Source organism: Saccopteryx bilineata, chromosome 4 (genome assembly GCF_036850765.1).
Source record: "Saccopteryx bilineata isolate mSacBil1 chromosome 4, mSacBil1_pri_phased_curated, whole genome shotgun sequence".
NCBI classification, from domain to species: Eukaryota; Metazoa; Chordata; class Mammalia; order Chiroptera; family Emballonuridae; genus Saccopteryx; species Saccopteryx bilineata.
Window position 1 is genome coordinate 196,356,363 of NC_089493.1, and position 17,655 is coordinate 196,374,017.

The 17,655-nt window shown below is 48.4% G+C and overlaps 1 protein-coding gene across 2 annotated transcripts in view; it reads right to left on the reverse strand.

The window, feature by feature from the left end:
- WIPI2 (WD repeat domain, phosphoinositide interacting 2) overlaps positions 1-17,424 on the reverse strand; it is a 34,823-nt gene extending 17,399 nt beyond the window's left edge. For both annotated transcript variants that reach the window (XR_010731093.1, XM_066273456.1), the window contains exons 1-2: positions 17,128-17,424; positions 10,051-10,133 (exon numbers count right to left, since the gene is read on the reverse strand). Coding sequence is in view for 1 of the 2 variants with exons in the window: in XM_066273456.1 (XP_066129553.1) it covers positions 10,051-10,133; positions 17,128-17,201 (157 nt within the window). In the remaining variant the exon portion in view is untranslated. The remainder of the gene's footprint in view (positions 1-10,050; positions 10,134-17,127) is intronic.
- Between the last annotated feature and the right edge of the window lie 231 nt (positions 17,425-17,655).

Below are 17,655 nucleotides of genomic sequence, written 5' to 3' on the forward strand. Positions count from 1 at the left end.
CCACGCCTGGTGTGTGGAAGTCCTGGGTTCGATTCCTGGTCAGGGTACACAGGAGAAGCACCTATCTGCTTCTCCACCATTCCCCTCTCCTTCCTCTCTATCTCTCTCTTCCCCTCCCACAGCCGAGGCTCCATTGGAGCAAAGTTGGCCCGGGCGCTGAGGACGGCTCCATGGCCTCCGCCTCAGGTGCTAGAATGGCTCTGGCCGCAACGGAGCATTGCCCCCCTGGTGGGCATGCCACGTGGATCCCGGTCGGGAGCATGCGGGACTCTGACTGCCTCCTCGCTTCTACAGTAACTTCAGAAAAATACAAAGAAAAAAAACAAACAAAAAACGAAGCAGAAGGGCTTACATCACGTGACTTCAAAACTCAGTTATGTAAAGAAAGCTCGAGCAAACCAGATGATGTGTTGCTGATATAAAGACTGACAAATACTCAATGGGAAAGAATGGAGAGCAGAAACGGACCCACACTCACAGGATTGTTTTAAGCACCAAAGCAAATCTGTTGAGAGAAGAAAAATCTTTTTGACAAATGGCTGAACAGGACTCCATCAGGAAAAAAATTACCCTTGACCCTATCTCACACCATACACCAAAATTAATTTGAGATGGATCACTGAAATAAACATAAAAGCTGAAATTAGAAAGCTCTAAAAGAAAACACTGGAAAATATTTTCCTGGCTTGTCTCAAGAAGGACACAGAAAGCCAGAATCATAAATGAAAAATACCCATAAATCAGACTTCATCAAAATTCAACATGTTTACTCAAAAGATAAGATAAGCACAGACTGGGGGAAAATATTCACAAGACGTTATCTGATGAAGGACTGAACCCAGAATGTCTAAAGAACTCTGACAACAGTAATAAAAGACAAACCACCAAATTTAAAAAGAGACAAGAGATCTGGACATTTCACAGAAGAGACACACGCGGCTAACGACACAAAAGTGCCCAGCTCAGTCGTCACTGGGGAAATTCCGATTACAACCGCAGTGAGGTGTCAGCACACACACATCAGAATGGCTGACAGTAAAAAGACTGCCGACACCAAACGTGGGTGTGGGTGTGGGACCACCACCTCGCACTCAGCACTGGAGGGGGGGATACAAAAACAGGACAGCCACTCAGGAGACCGGCAGCTTCTCACAAAAGGAATTGCATGTTCTGTTCCTAGATATTTACCCAAGATAACATATATGTCCACAAAAGGAGCGGTACAAGAATGTTCCTAGCAGCTTATTCATAATAGCTAAAAACTGGAAAGCCCAGATGCCCATGACTCGGAGAATGGACAAAACGCCACGCAGTCACACCCAGCTGACCCTTGAACATGTGGGGCATTAGGGGCAGCAGTCACACCCAGCTGACCCTTGAACATGTGGGGCATTAGGGGCACCAATCCCCCCTCAAAGTAGAAAACCCATGTTTACTTTTGACTGCAAAAACTTCATCACCTTGGTAACTACAGGGGACTGGCTCCAGGACCCCATGGATACCTGGGTACCAATATCCTTGGATGCTGAAGTCCCTCATATAAGCTGGCAGATCGCTGGAGACAGCTGGCCCTCAGCACCCGCAGATGGAAAACAGTACGGTGTTTATTGAACAGAATCTGTGGCTATGTGGACCTGAGCATTTCAAACCTGTTATTCCGGGGCCAGTGGAGACATGCAACAGTATGGTAAATCTCTAAGACATTTAAGCTGAAAGAAGCCGTCTACAAGAGGCCATGCTGCGCAGAGCAGCCGTTCAAGGACAGGCACACCCAGAACAGCGCCCGCCTCCTAGAGGGTGGCGGGGACCCGACTGGGACTGACGGGGGAACTTTCTGGGGAGATGGCCAACCTCGACAGGTGCCCAGGTTACACAGGTGCATGCATCCTCACTCAGAAGTGGGTGTCCACACTCAGAATGTTTCCTTGAGATCTGTACATTCTGTGTGCAAACATCACCCCCAGAGGAGAAGACTGCTCGTGGGAAAGGCTTGTGCTTACCTTTCCCACCCAATGGTTAAGTTAGAAAAATTTTTTTTGAAATTTTAATAAAAAAGAGCAGATGGAAACTTAGAATTTTATAAACAGGTTAGTGTATGTGGAGGCAACAGAGCTGTTTTTAACTGCAAGCAGACCCACCTACCCTACGCCCGTCACCTGGACGGGACAAATACTACCTTCCTGCCACTTAGCTTGAGCTATATTTTCTTTTTCTGAAGTTTCAAAGAAGGCCATAATCATGCTTCTTCACCCATAAATACGTCAGTAAACCCCTCTAAATAGATAAGGACCTAGGAAAAGTCTATTTTGCAGTTTGTGAATGAAAGTGCAAGATATCTTACATCACAATAAACCCAGGTGTGTTAAGTGTTTCATGTAAAACCCCAAAGACCTAGAACAGCGGTTCTCAACCTGTGAGTCACGACGACCAAAACAGAGGGATCACCTAAAGCCATCGGAAAATACATATTTATTATACAATACAGGGACTGTCTCGTGCGTCCCTGGCACAGGACAAGCCTTTCCAGTGCTCAGACGCTTTACAAGAGAAGACAAATGCACCTGAACGTGTGAACACTCAAGACCTCAGAACGGGAGAGAGACTGTAAACCAGGTCAAAGCAAACAGCAATCCAGGAGAAATAATTGTAACCCATGGCAAATGGCTCGTTTGCATTAAGTCAGTAAGACAAAAAATCCAACAGAAAAACAAGAAAGAAGCAGTAAAACAAAAAAAAAGAAAAAAAGCAAATGACTACATAAAAAAAGAGTTCATCTCAGTTATGATTTAAGAAATGTAAGAAAGGCAATGAATACATTTATCTCAACTCACCCTGCAGGTACTAAAATGTTTGATGATGCCCACGTGGCAGAAGTGAGGAGACGGGTGCTCACACCATTAATAAACACACAAACGGCACCACTCTTTTTAAGGGCAACGTTGCATTATCTACCAATTTTTTTTTTTTTTTGTATTTTTTTTCTGAAGCTGGAAACGGGGAGAGACAGTCAGACAGACTCCCGCATGCGCCCGACCGGGATCTACCCGGCACGCCCACCAGGGGTGACGCTCTGCCCACCAGGGGGCGATGCTCTGCCCCTCCGGGGCGTCGCTCTGCCGCGACCAGAGCCACTCTAGCGCCTGGGGCAGAGGCCAAGGAGCCATCCCCAGTGCCTGGGCCATCTTTTTGCTCCAATGGAGCCTTGGCTGCGGGAGGGGAAGAGAGAGACAGAGAGGAAGGAGGGGGGGCGGGGGTGGAGAAGCAAATGGGCGCTTCTCCTATGTGCCCTGGCCGGGAATCGAACCTGGGTCCCCCGCACGCCAGGCCGACGCTCTACTGCTGAGCCAACCGGCCAGGGCCTATCTACCAAATTTTTTTTTTTTTTAATCTTTTTTTTATTTTTTTATTTTTTATTTATTTATTCATTTTTTTTTATTCTTTATTTATTTATTCATTTTAGAGAGGAGAGAGAGAGAGAGAGACAGAGAGAGACAGAGAGGAGAGATAGGGGGGAGGAGCTGGAAGCATCAACTCCCATATGTGTCTTGACCAGGCAAGCCCAGGGTTTCGAACCGGCGACCTCAGCATTTCCAGGTCGACGCTTTATCCACTGCGCCACCACAGGTCAGGCCTATCTACCAAATTTAAAACGTTTATCTGGTGACTTTTCTCTCCAAGAGCTGTCCTCACAAGAGGGCAAAGATGCTCCCCCGACAATTCTACTCCTACGGGCACCTATCCACTTAGGAGAAACAAGCCCCGGCTGGATGGCTCGCTGGTTAGAGCTCCATCTGGATGCACAGCAGAGGTTGCCAGTTCGATCCTCAAGCAGAGCACATACTGCAACAAATCGATGTCCCTGTCTCGCCCTCCCTTCCTCTTTAAAATCAACAAATAAAAATTTAAAAAAGAGAGAAATGAGGCCCTGGCCAGTTGGCTCAGTGGTAGAGCGTCGGCCTGGCGTGCAGGAGTCCTGGGTTTGATTCCCGGCCAGGGCACACAGGAGAAGTGCCCATCTGCTTCTCCACCCCTCCCCCTCTCCTTCCTCTCCGTCTCTCTCTTCCCCTCCTGCAGCCAAGGCTCCATTGGAGCAAAGTTGTCCCGGGCGCTGAGGATGGCTCTGTGGCCTCTGCCTCTCTCACTAGAATGGCTCTGGTTACAACAGAGCGATGCCCCAGATGGGCAGAGCATCTCCCCCTGGTGGGCATGCCAGGTGGATCCCGGTTGGGTACTGGGCACATGCGGGAGTCTGTCTGACTGCCTTCCCATTTCCAACTTCAGAAAACTACAAAAAAAAAAAAAAGAGAGAGAGAGAGAAATGAAAACACACACCCACACAATAACTTGCACCCAAATGTTCACAGCAGCACTATTTACAATAGTCAAGAGAGTGTGACAACCCAAATGTCCATTAACAAAACACAGTATATCCATACACGGTATCATTCCTGAGCAATGAGAAAGGAAATGGAAGTACTGACACACGCTCCAGCCTGGACGAACCCTGAACCCGTTCTGAGCAAAAGAAGCCAGTTGGGCAGGGCTCCATTTATCTGAACCGCCCACAGCTGCACAGCTATAGAGGCAGGAGGCAGATTAGTGCCCACCCTGGGCTGAGGCGGGCGGAGGGCAGTGGGGAGTGCCTGCTGGTGGACTCGGGTTCTTTCGGGGAATGATAAAAATGTTTTAAAATTAGATTAGGGTAGGCAGTACAACTGAATATACTAAACCCACTGAGTGGTGCACTTAAAACCGTTGGTCTTCATAGCCTATAACTGACATCTCAAAAAGCTGTTTAAAAAACCCACATAGGCAGACTATTGCAGAAATTTGCATTTTGGCCAATATATCATATTAAGATCTGATGTAAGAAGAACAAGGAAGCATGGACTTCATAAATTTTTATTTTTACTTTTGGGGGGGACAGACAGACAGGAAGAGAGAGAGATGAGAAACATCAACTTGTCGCGGCACTTGAGTTTTTTATTGATTGCTTTCTAATAGGTGCCTTGACTGGGGGGGGACTCCAGCTGAGCCAGTGACCCCTGGTTCAAGCCAGCGACCTTGGGCTTCCAGCCAACGACCTCTGGGTTCAAGCCAGTGACCATGGGGTCATGTCTACGATCCCACGCTCAAGCCAGATACCCGGTGCTCAAGCTGGTGAGCCCGCACTCAAGCCAGTGACCTTAGTTTTGAACCTGGGTCCTCAGCGTTCCAGGTCAGTGCTCTATCCACTGTGCCACTGCCTGGTCAGGCAGTATACATTTTTATTTACCGATTTTAGTGAGAGAGGGAGACAGGAACACTGATCTGCTCCTACACGTGCCCCAACCGAGGATGGAACTGGCGACCTCCGTGGTTCAAGAGGATACTCGAACCAGCCGAGCTACCCAGCCAGGACAAGAAACTCTGAATATCAGGTTGTGTGCCAGTGAGAAGACAGGCAACAGAGACATAGGGTAGAAGTGAGGTGTCAGGGTGGAATCTCACTGGGACTGTCTCAGAGACCATGAGGCCCCAAATCCTAGAACACTCACATGCTTCCCGGGGTCTCTTAAAATGCCCAAACCAGATACCAAATATTGGGTTTTCTTGGGGAAACACCTGTAAATCCCATCAGATTTCCAAAGTAGTCAGGAACCAGAAAAAGGCCACGGTCATTGCCACTTGGAGCCAACACATTCTGGTCACTACTTAAGAAGTGAGATCAACACAAAAGGATTCACTTCCGAGTCCCTCAGTCCCACAGACCAGCTCGCCTAGATCTGTTCGGGGACAGACCTTTCATACAGCAGCCTACCCTTTATACACGGTTAGTGGCTCGGGTTCACTGTATCTCTGCTGCACTATTTCAAGAGCTCTTTCACGTTTTCCTGTTATATCTCCCTCCCAGGGAACCTCGACCACCTGAAGATGCACAGAACCCACAGACCCGAGCAGTCGCTTCCCACTATGGGGACGGACACGTGGCTCAGCCCTCCCCCGGAACACAGCACGTGAGGCGTCAGGTTGGTGACTGACAGCACTGCAAGCCAATGAAGGGCAAGCGAACAAGGCTGCACTTGTAATTCCTGAAGACTGCCGGTTACCAAGACACCAGTGCCAGTAAGCACTCACGCTGTCGGATGCCTGGAGCTCGAGAGAGATACATGTTAAGAGCCCGACCTTCCATTACAACAGATTTAAGCAGAGAGAGGCTACTGGTCTCCCCCGCACAATCCATTAGTATAAATCTCACTGAAACTAACATTCCAACCAGTGCACCGCCTGTCAAATCAGAACATCAGACAGCACCACCTGGCAAGTCGTAGAGGAAGGTGATGGCCCGTTTGTTAATAAAAGGTGCTGTCTCTGGAGGCATCTCTACCAGGGAAGCAGGCTCTGGTTTCTTTTGCTGAGTCAAGGAACAGTCTCCTGTGTTTAATTTCAGAAGTACACGCTTCATGACAGATGTGTTCCCAGCTCAGAAACTTAAAAAATGCAAGGATACACAAAGTAGATTCTGAAAAAGCCAACTTTTCCTTCTCAAGTCCTGTGGTATTTTACAGATAGTAAGTATACACTCTTTCTTTATTTTGCCTACCAGGGCAGGAGTTCATTGCAGTAGTATTTCATGGAAGAGAGACTACAGATTTGTATATATTATTTATCTTCAAACTAACAAACATACACTCAGAGAAAGATAAACGGGCACTCACAAACAACCAGACACCCATCAGAGCACACCCAGGAGTTCTCACAAATTTCCTTCACGTTTGAAATTACCACAACACAGAGAGTAAACAAACAAACAAAAAAATTCCCACTGCTGCTGGGCAAAGGCTTTCTTGTTTAAATAAACAGAAGGACCAGAAGTTGTTGGTCTCCTTTGTCCCAAGCCCAGCTTGGCTCATTCTTTCTGTAACTGCAACAGTGACGGAGAGCAAAGATCTGAGTTTATAATGAGGGTGGAGAGTTACGAGGGATGGTGCCGTGGCCAGTGGCACAGGGGGTACAGCATCACCCTGGAGCGCCCCAGTCGCCAGCTCCAGCCACTGCCAGGGCACATATGAGAAGCAATCAATGGGACTACAACTGAGTAAAACAATGAGTTGATGCCTTGCCCCCCCCCCCCCCGCCCTTCCTCTCTCTCAAATCAAAGGAGAAAATAAAAAGAGTTATGAGAAACGAGCCAATCCTGAGCATAGGCTAAATTTTGAGGCATGAAGTACTATTCTTTGCTGAGTCTATTTGTACAAAAATGCCAGAAAACAATCTTGACTCAGTAACTAACCTGTTTTCTAAGAGATTCTTTTCTCTAACTCAATAAAAGTATGTGATCCTGACCAGGCGGTTGGCACAGTGGACAGCGCGTCAACCTGGGATGCTGAGGATCCAGGTTTGAAACTCTGAGGTCACCAGCTTGAGTGCCGGGTTGCCACCTTGAGCGTGGGATCATAGACATGAACCTATGGTCACTGGCTTGAGCCCAGAGGTCACTGGCTTGAGTCCCAAGGTCGCTGGCTTGAAGCCCAGAAATTATTGGCTTGAAGCCCAAAAGTCGCTGGCTTGAGCAAGGGGTCAATGGCTTGGGTAGAGCCCCCAGGTCAAGGCATATGTGAGAGAGCAATCAATGAACTAAAGTGCCACTACGAATTGATGCTTCTCACCTCTCTCCCTTTCTGTCTATCTGTCCCTATCTGTTCCTCTCCCTCAGTAAAAAAAATAAAAGGGTATGTGAAAGAGGAAAGATGGATAAAGTTCTAGGAGCAAAAGAATTTAAGAACTTTGGTTTAAGGCAATTAACATTCAGCCATGGCTGGGTAGCTCAGTTGGTGACAGTGCTGTCCCAACACACTAAGGTTGCGGGGTCCATTCCTGGTCAGCACACATACAAGAATCAACCAAGGAATGCACAAATGAGTGGAACAATAAACTGGCATTCGTCTCTCTCAAACCAAAAATTTTTTTAAAAAGTATCATCTCTTAAAAAGTTCCACATCTATTTCATCACCTATTTTTTAAGGGCCAAAGTTCACTAAGAAGAACAATGAAATCACCATGTTGACCAGTGAATATCCACTCTTAATAATGCTATCAAGACAACACATTTTGTTTCATCAAAGCCTTAGAAAACTGAGGAGCTAAAAACCAGTAAATTAACTTCAAGGAAAAAGATTAGTCATTAAACTGATTCAGTTGAGGAAAAGTGAAGACCAGCTATTCCTACACAGTCTCCAAACGGGGTCAAATTCTATCCAAACAGAAGACTCGTCACTTCAGCAACAATTCAGCCACACAGCCCAGGCCCTCCTTTGGATGAGATTTACTAAATGCTTCAGTCATTGTTAAAGCCCAATGGAACTCTTTTTTCCAGGGTCGGGCTTCCCTCATCTGAGGAAATTCCTACGGGAAGCAGGCCTGTGTGTGGGTGGGGTCAAGTGAAGGCAGCCTCGGGGGTCTGCAGACGCGCTGACGCCCACTTGAGATGAGAAGGTACAGTAGCTCACAGCTGCCTTATTGCTCAGATTATATGTCCCAGCCACACGCCAGGGCAAGGGCTTTTTTAGATTGAGTAAGCACCAGGAGGCAAGTCTGAGGACAGAAAAAGCAAAATCTGAGGCAGCCAGCAGGAAGCAGCGGTCTGAGAGGCGAACTGAAGGAATCTGCTTCCCTGCTGTCTGCTATAAAGGGCTTGCCTTGGGGGGGAGCAGCCAGAGTGCCAGGCTCTGCTCAGGGAGATGAGGGGCACGGGGGGCTGACCCGAGAGGAGGCCAGGGCCTGCAGAGGCTTGGAAAGCTCCCGACCTCCTGGTGGGCTGCAGGAACTTCAGTTTCAAGTAACTGGCACAGTCAACCTTCCTCCTGGTGTCATCTTTCTTGTTAATGGGGTGGGGTCAGGCATGGCATTTATCTGTCTGTTTGTTACTTGTCCCCCGCTTAACATTGTACAGAAATATTTACCGGTTTTTCATCTTCTATTTAAATGTGTCACGAGAGCAGGAACTTTGTCACTGCCACCATCTCCACAAACAAACCTGGTTGGCACGTAGTAGGTCCGTATAAACATTCACAGAGTGAATGGAACCAAGAAAAAGTAGGAGACGAACCATGCACGTGGGGAGAGTGCAGAGCTCCTCACAGTCTCACTGGGGACAGGGAGGTCTGCACCTACTGCTGCTATTTCAGCAGGTTGTCTCACACACACAAAAGGGAACCAAGGACACAGGCCCAGAGGTGAGGTACCCTCTCTGAAGTCACAGCAACCAGCCAGAAGTCAGAGCTCACGGCCCCTCTGCAATTCCATATCGCCTCTCACGTGCTGGCTGCTCAAGTCTCAGAAAATGACAACTGAAGAAAATAAATTATTCCTATGGGGGCTGTCAAATTCTCAACTCTCTGAGCCGCGTGGCCGCGCCGGCCGGGGCGAGGGGCGCCCGCCGCTGCAGGCACGGCTGGTCCCGGGGCGGCTTCTGGCGGCGTGGGCGTGGGCGGGGTGTGCGCGCCTCCCGGGCGGATTCGGGCCCCCTGGAGCGCGGCAGCGGGCAGCAATAAAGAAAAAATAATTAAAAAAAAAAATTCTCAACTCTCTGGGAAGTCCAGAATGACAGAAACTTGAATGATTTAAATGGCATTGAAAGTGGGGAGAAATAACAGAATAATACATGTAGTATTATACAATGTATTGTAAGAAACAACCCTTAAAACAATATTTCTATATGTACATTTATTTTTATTTATTTTTCTTATTTTCTTATTTTCCAAGTGGGAAGCGAGATAGAGGGGAGATCGAGGGACAGACTCCCGCATGCGCCCCGACCAGGACCCACCCAGCAACCCCCTTCTGGGTTGGGTGCTCTGCCCATCTAGGGCCTATGGACATTTATAAGTATGCAAATAAACAGGAAAAGATCTGGAAGGACACACACAAACTGTTTGGTTACCACCTCTCGGGTGACCTGGTCAGGGGCTTGTGGATTTAAATCACAGTGAATTTCAGAATGCACATCAATTCAAGTTTAACTTGTCTACTTTTTTTTAAGAGAGGGTGAATAATAAAGCAAACACTTACTGCATTCATAGATCTGTTCCAGCTTATCCACAGAAGAAAGGGAGAAAAATTTATAACCGGACTTACTACCAACAGCTAGGGACCTGCAAAAAAGCCAAATTCAGAAATAAGAGCTGATACGTGTAGACAGCGATAATGTACAAACTAGCTCCGTGTTACCAAAGAGCAACCATCACCTCTACCACCAGTCAGCGCTCAGGGGCCTGGCACTGGTCTGGAGCAGTGCGTGGGGGCTGAGCGGGGAGGAGTGCGGCACGGGAGGGCCCCATGCCCACGGCCAGGAAAGGGTGAGGGTCCATAAACAGGCAACAGTCTCACTTAAAGCTTTAAGGCTCCATTTTCAGAGCCCCATCTGCAATTCACATCCCACCCATGCTGCTGCCGCCGCTGCTGCCAGAGGCTTGGAGGGGCCGCAGAGCTCGCCAGTCCCCTCTGCGGTGGAGCTGTGACACTACACAGAGCACTTCCTCATCAGCAGGTCCACTCTCCAGAACGTGACTGACCAGGGAAGTCAGCTCAGCGCAGCTGTCAGAAACAGAGGGTGAGAGGACCCAGCAGGACGCGGTGGACAGGGAAGAACCGGCCCGTGGCTGCCTGTGTGCTGAGCACCTGGCAGGACACCACACAGGCGGAAGAAGATACGCCAGGAGACTGGCACTTCATAACATGAGTGTGTTGGCTATAAAACATCTGTGATTTCTAACTTCCCTTCCACACATATGTGGGGGAAACATACAGGTGACCCTTGAACAATGTGGGGGTACGGGGCGCCCATCCCTGCATAAAAATCTGCTTATACGTTTTGCGTTTTGATGCCCCAAAACTCAGCCACCCCTCAGTATCCAGGGAAACGGGGCAGGTTCTAGGACCTGCACGGGTACCAGAACCCACGGATACTCATGTCTCCTACATACAACGGTGTGGAACTACACCCACGTCCACGGCTGTCTGAATCTGTGCATGTGAAACCCGGGGACACAGAGGGCCGCTGTATATTTAATATGTTGGAAAAAAACCCACATATAAGTGAATAGTGCAGTTCAAACCTGTTTTTCAAGGGTCAACCGTGTCCTGAGAACTGAGTTGCTATAAGCACTCTTAAATTTTTAAAACCCAATTGGTTTATTTTAATAATATAAACAGAAACAAAATTTTCTATCAGCTCTTTTCATTTTTCTTTGCAAAAATACTTCCCAGTGTTGAATTTATTATATCAATAAAGTAATCGTTACCTGTAAATATTTTGAAAAGTAATGAACCAACAAAAATACATGGATAACCAAGGCAGCTAAAGACAAATTGGAATCTCAGAACTTCACAACTTTTGGGGAACTGGTATTCAGGAAACCGTTTTTCAGTTAACCAAGGGCTCCTGTTTTAAGCACCAAAACCTTTCCCCACACCAGTTCAGCTTTTTAAAAAAGTCATTCTTATATCCTTTCCTGTGTTCTTAACACAAGGGGATGGCAAATTCTTAACCTTCTCCTGGACTCACATATTAAACAACTTACCATGCTGTCATCATAGAGCAACCCCCTCAAACCCTAACAAGGAGTTTAGGGGTTTATATACCTTCATCAAATGACTATATCTTCTACCTTTTGTTTTGATGACAGTCGTCACCTTTTCTTGTGACCCTACTGTCATTAACAGCACCTTTCCCTCTGTAATTTCTTGTTGACTTAGAAACCAAATTACCAAGCTTACTAGTATCATATATAAAACAAGCCTCTTCCATGGGCAAAATAACGAGCTTTACTTAATTAATGAGAATCTGGATTTTGATATATTTAGGCTCAGATGTGCTTCAAACAGGTAAGATTTGTTAAAATTGGGCTCAGCTAATCAGTCATCAGAACTCTGCTCTCCCAGATACTCAGAAACTGATTTAGGATATTAAATACCTTACTTAGAATGTTAATTGCATGGTTTACCAAACAATTGTGAGCCCCAATCAGTAAATGTCAACAAAAATAGTTCAATTAGTCCTTGATATGTGTATATGGTATAGTATGAATACATATTTTATCAATAAAGGGAGACAGTTTTAAGGGGTGATATTAGCCCTGGCCGGGTAAGCTCAGTTGGTTAGAGCATCGGCCTCATACTCCAAGGTTTGGGTTTGATCCTGGGTCAGGGTGCATTCAAGAATCAACCAATGGCCTGACCAGGTGGTGGCGCAGTGGATACAGCATCTAACTGGGATGTGGAAGACCCAGGTTTGAGACTCCAAGGTCGCCAGCTGGAGCACAGGCTCATCTGGTTTGAGCAAGGCTCACCAGCTTGAGCCCAAGGTCTTTGGCTCGAGCAAGGGGTCAGTTGGTCTGCTGTAGCCCCCTGGTCAAGGCACATATGAGAAATCAATCAATGAACAACTAAGGAGCCGCAACGAAGAATTGATGTTTCTCATCTCTCTCCCTTCCTGTCTGTCCCTATCTGCCCCTTTCTCTGACTCTTGTCTCTGTCTCACACACACACACACAAAATCAACCAATGAATGCATGAATCGATGTTTCTCTCTCTCTCTAAACTCAAAAAAATTAAAAAAAAGTTTGATAGTAAACAGGTTTGATATTTTCGGCTCAAACACCAACAGTCACACTCACACACCCCTCTTTGGAGACTCCCTTTTAGTAATCCCTCAGGGTACACCTGACCATACAATGGCATATCAATGGGAGAGAAACAGTAAGAGGTAAGAGGTTCCCCCAATAAATACTCTTACTCCGCAATAAATGTTTACGTGTTTAAGCCATTTATAAGGTAATATAGTCAATATCTCTTATCGACAAAGGGAAAAAAATAGCAAACCATAACAGAAAAAAAAGGATACATTTATATTAATATCTATCTCCATTTCACTGCCCCATACTCCTGCTTTCTTTTTTTTTTTTTTTTTTTTGTTTTGTTTTTTTTTGCATTTTTCTGAAGCTGGAAACAGAGAGAGACAGTCAGACAGACTCCCGCATGCGCCCGACCGGGATTCACCCGGCACGCCCACCAGGGGCGACGCTCTGCCCACCAGGGGGCGATGCTCTGCCCATCCTGGGCGTCGCCATGTTGCGACCAGAGCCACGCTAGCGCCCGGGGCAGAGGCCAAAGAGCCATCCCCAGCGCCGGGGCCATCTTTGCTCCAATGGAGCCTTGGCTGCGGGAGGGGAAGAGAGAGACAGAGAGGAAAGCGCGGCGGAGGGGTGGAGAAGCAAATGGGCGCTTCTCCTGTGTGCCTTGGCCGGGAATCGAACCCGGGTCCTCCGCACGCTAGGCCAACGCTCTACCGCTGAGCCAACCGGCCAGGGCCCATACTCCTGCTTTCAACTGTGTCCAGTGTCACAATCCAGAGACTCTGCTGCACCCTCTGGAGATGCCCTAGGAGAGAGTGACTGCTTCCAAAACCGAGTTTGAGCCAATCCCCTTGACTGTCGCGCCCTCTCCCTCCCCCTCCACTTCCAGAGCTTCCCCTACCAACCCTGGGCCTGCTGGGGCTCAGGTATAAACCAGGCTGATTGGCTGCTTCTCTGCTAGCAGTTTAGGGTCCACTTCCCCCTGCTACGTGCTCGCTTCCAAAAGTCTGCTGCTGTGTCTCCTTTCTCATCCTCCCCAATTCTGCAGGGTTTCGGTCTCTAAAAACGTCTTTTTGGTATTTTGGCGATTAACATTTTATTAGTGTTCTGGGAGGGCACCAAAACAAATGTTTGAGTTTGGCCCACAATCTTTAACTGCAAGTTACTGTCACTGTGAATTTAAACTTGAGTGTTTAATATCTAAAAGACAGTAAAGCAAAAAAAAAAAAGGAAAATGTGAATTGGATCTTTTTCCTAACTCCTTTTGCTTTTCTCTACCCTCTTCCTAATGATCAGTCTGTAAAGACTTTTTCTTTTCATCATCTAGTGTGTTAAAGAGATTAGACATTACTGTGTTATGTGGAGATGGTCCACACCCATGGAAAGGAAACAACTGGTGGGCCCTATGCCCCACTTAAAAGTTCATCGCCACACGGGCCCTTCTCTCCAGCTCCCGTCACTCCCATCCCTCCCATCCCTGACCTCCAGCAAAATTTCCAAAGCAGAGCTCATTTCCTCCTCAACAGAACCCTTCGCTGACCCTTCCCCCAGCACGTCATCTTTCACTGTTCACCAGACCCACCCCAGCGACTCGGGGGTGGGGGCACCCTTTACTTCTCCTAAGTGAATCACGTGTCCAGTGGGTCACTCCAAGCCCTTTGGCCACTGCTGTTGGACAACGGCCTCCTCAGTGACTGCTCTGCCCTCCTCAAACATTCTGTACACAGCAGAAAAAAGACCTAAATCTTTAAAGTTGAAGTCCTTAAAAACCCTCTACTCCTAAGCCCCTCCATTTGCTGATGAGGAAAAGGAGGAGAAAGGTGACCTACCCAAAAGAATAACTGTAACCTTGAAAAAACACAAAAACCTCAGACAAGTGTCTCTTCGTTGTCCCCACACCCGTAACTTCCCTGGACACTCACATCAGTGTCCACATATGGAAGCCTGGGAAGATCAAGTTCCTTTTTTACGTTCCATCTCCTTCAGAAATACAGCTTAGAACAGACACTGCCAAATCACTTCCCATGGGTGAGTGGCGTCCAGTGGCAGAATTCTGTCCCTGCTCTTTCCATGTGAGAGTCACGTGATACTCTGCTACTTATTAGTTCGTTACCTTCAATTGCAAAAAGTCAAAAACTCCTCCCATACAAGCTTCCCAAAGTGTTAACTTTCAGAAACTAGGATTGGAACTAACCAGGGAAGACCAAGATCACCGAGACGGGCGGTTCCTAGAGCCTCATTCACGGCTCTAGTTAAAACAAAACAAAACAAAAACAAATGGTAAAAAAAAAACAAAACAATTAAAATGCATTCACACTTTTAGGATAAGAATCATAGGGAATAAATACCACAATATTTGAAACCATTACAAGTATGAAAAGAAAGGCAGGACAGATCGTATGGGATACAAGGAACATTCTATTGGGAAGCATTACTGTGTAACACATGTGTCCTATTAAGTGAAATAGCTTCCACTATCTCACTAAAGATAGCGAACGTGGATCCTAAACCAACCTCCTTTGTGTTGTGAAAAATTGTTTTCCTCTATTAAATTGTGGAATGGACAAGAGAGGGAAGTGTCTTCTGTAAAGCTGTCCCCCAGAAGCCTTCGTAACTCTTTCGAGCATAGATTTAAAACAAATTAGTCATTTCAATCAATAAACTTCAATATAATCCTAACTTGCTATTCCTTACAATTTATTATAAATAAATACTGTATCAATGATACCACAGCCTCTCTGGCTTCTTCTATTACATAGGAAATTTGGTGCCCATCTGAAATAACAGCAAAGACAACGTTTGGTCATATTTGATTTCCTTTCAACATAAACGATGAGAAGGGAAAATCCGAAAGAATGGTAGGAAATGTTTTGGTAACTCTCTAATTTATACAAAACATAAAAAACCCTGTCAAGCTACCATTTCTTGCCAGTCTCAGAATACCAGGGGCTTAAAAACGAAGTCACAGTTGGTTTGAAATGTCCTATTCCCTCCCTGCGTGAATATAATTTACTCTATCCCAATTATGACCACCTGCAACAGGTCGTCCCCAACTGTTTCTGCTGCACTGGCTTTTGGTCACACAGACCACTATGGTATTTGGGTGGTTTAATCTTTAAAGACTGGGACAGTCTGATTTCTAAATTCACTCCCCTCAAAATCCTCCTCTGCAGGTAGAATGATCAGATGGCAGAGTGGAAAGAACAGGGCGAAGAATCCAGGAGACAGATTTCAGTCCTGCCCTGACTGCACTACTAACCAACCCTCGATCCAAGAACCCTGCTGAAGCTGGGTTTCCGCATCTGCAGTTGGGCAGGTAACTGGCTCCCTTCCAATCCTCAATACAGCCCCAGCCCCACCGTGGGACGGTCTGTATGTCCAATATCAGCTTCATAGCCTCGGAAGCCGCGGCTGCACCCTGCTGCAGGCCACGGACTTGCAGAGCTGGCCACGCTACAATCAAATTTTCTTTTTCCTCTTTGTTTATTTTCTTTTAAATTGTTTTGGGGTGGGGTGGGGGTGGTGATATTGGCTAATTGGATCATGTATGCTTCAAGTGTACCTGCATTGTATGCCCGCCACCCAAAGTCCCATCATCTTCCGTCACCACCATATATGTGGCCTACAATCAAGTTTTAATTTTCTTTTTCTTTTTTTAAACCTCGTTTTGTACTTTGCTGACTGCACTCTAGCAACAACTCCTGCTCATCTCTCTGCAAGCCCAAGACCCATCCCCTCCCCTCTGACATCACTTCCTCTTAGTCACTTCCAAAGATGGCTCTCCTGCCTTCAAGCCCCACCACTCATGCTTCCTGCCCCTGACGCCTCACCTGGTAACTTCCCCGCTCTCCCCCAAGCCACGGACACCGCCGCCGAAAAGCCCACCTGGGTTTGGACAAAACGGCCGTTCCAAACCCAGAGGTTGGCCCCGGGGGCGGCTCCTCCCCTTTAGGGGATGGCCACGACCCACTCCCCCCCACGAGCCCAGACTCCTCAGGTGTCTGTCACAACCCCCTGGGCTCAGTTTCTCCCCAGGTCGGGGACCGGGGGCGGGGGGCGGCCTACGATGATGATCACTAAGCTCGTTTCTTGCCTGGGGAGGACCTCCAAGCTTCCTGCCGAAAAGAAGAGCGAGACACAGAAGGAAAAAAAATAAAAGTGGGGACCGGGGGGCCCTAAGGATGAGGCGGAGACAAGGAGAAGGGCCTGAAACGGGCCGAGGCCCGGACAGAACCGGGCTGGCGTGCGGAGGAAGGAACCCGGACCGGGGGCCGAGGCGGCGAGACAACAACAGGTCATCAGGCCACCAAGTTCGGCCCAACTCTGTGAGGAATGGGGAGGGGGGGTCCAGAAGGAGAAAGCCTTCCGGGGTGGTGGGCGAGATACCGCCGTATGCCCCGTCCCTCTCCCGGCCCGGGGACCCGCCCGCCGCCCCGGCTCCCAGCTAGCTCCCGGCTCCGACCCCCAGCCCCGGCTCTCCGACCCCGGCCCCGGCCCCGGCCCCCGGCCTTACGTGATGTCCTGGTTAAAGTTGGCGAAGAGCAGCTGGCCGGCGCCGGCCTCGCCGCTCTGACTGGCCAGGTTCATGGTGGGTGGGCGCGCGGGTGGACCCGGCCGGGGGCTTGCGCTCGCGCGCGCGGGACGGGAAGGTGAGGTCTCGTGCGTTCAGGGTCGGCGCCGGGCCCCGCTCGCCGCCTGGGCCGCCGCCGCCGCCGCTCGCTGCCCGGGGATCAATCGCCGCCTCATCCCGACCCCGCTCTTGTTTATGCTCGGGAGCCGGGGCTCCCTGCGCGCCTGCGCGGCCCGCCCCCTTCGGCGCACAGGCCTCTCACGGCGCAGGCGTGTTGCGGAGATCCCGCCCCTTCACCTCTGGCCGGGGCTGGCGTTCCGTTCGAACACACGCAAGCGTGGGGACGCGCTGGGACGCGCTGGGCGGGGCTTGTAGGCGCGTGGAGCGCCGCGCATGCGCAGCGAGAGAGCGAGCTAAGTTGCCAGGTGCCTCCCCTTCGGTGTATTAGTATTAAAAACGCGCCATGTGACT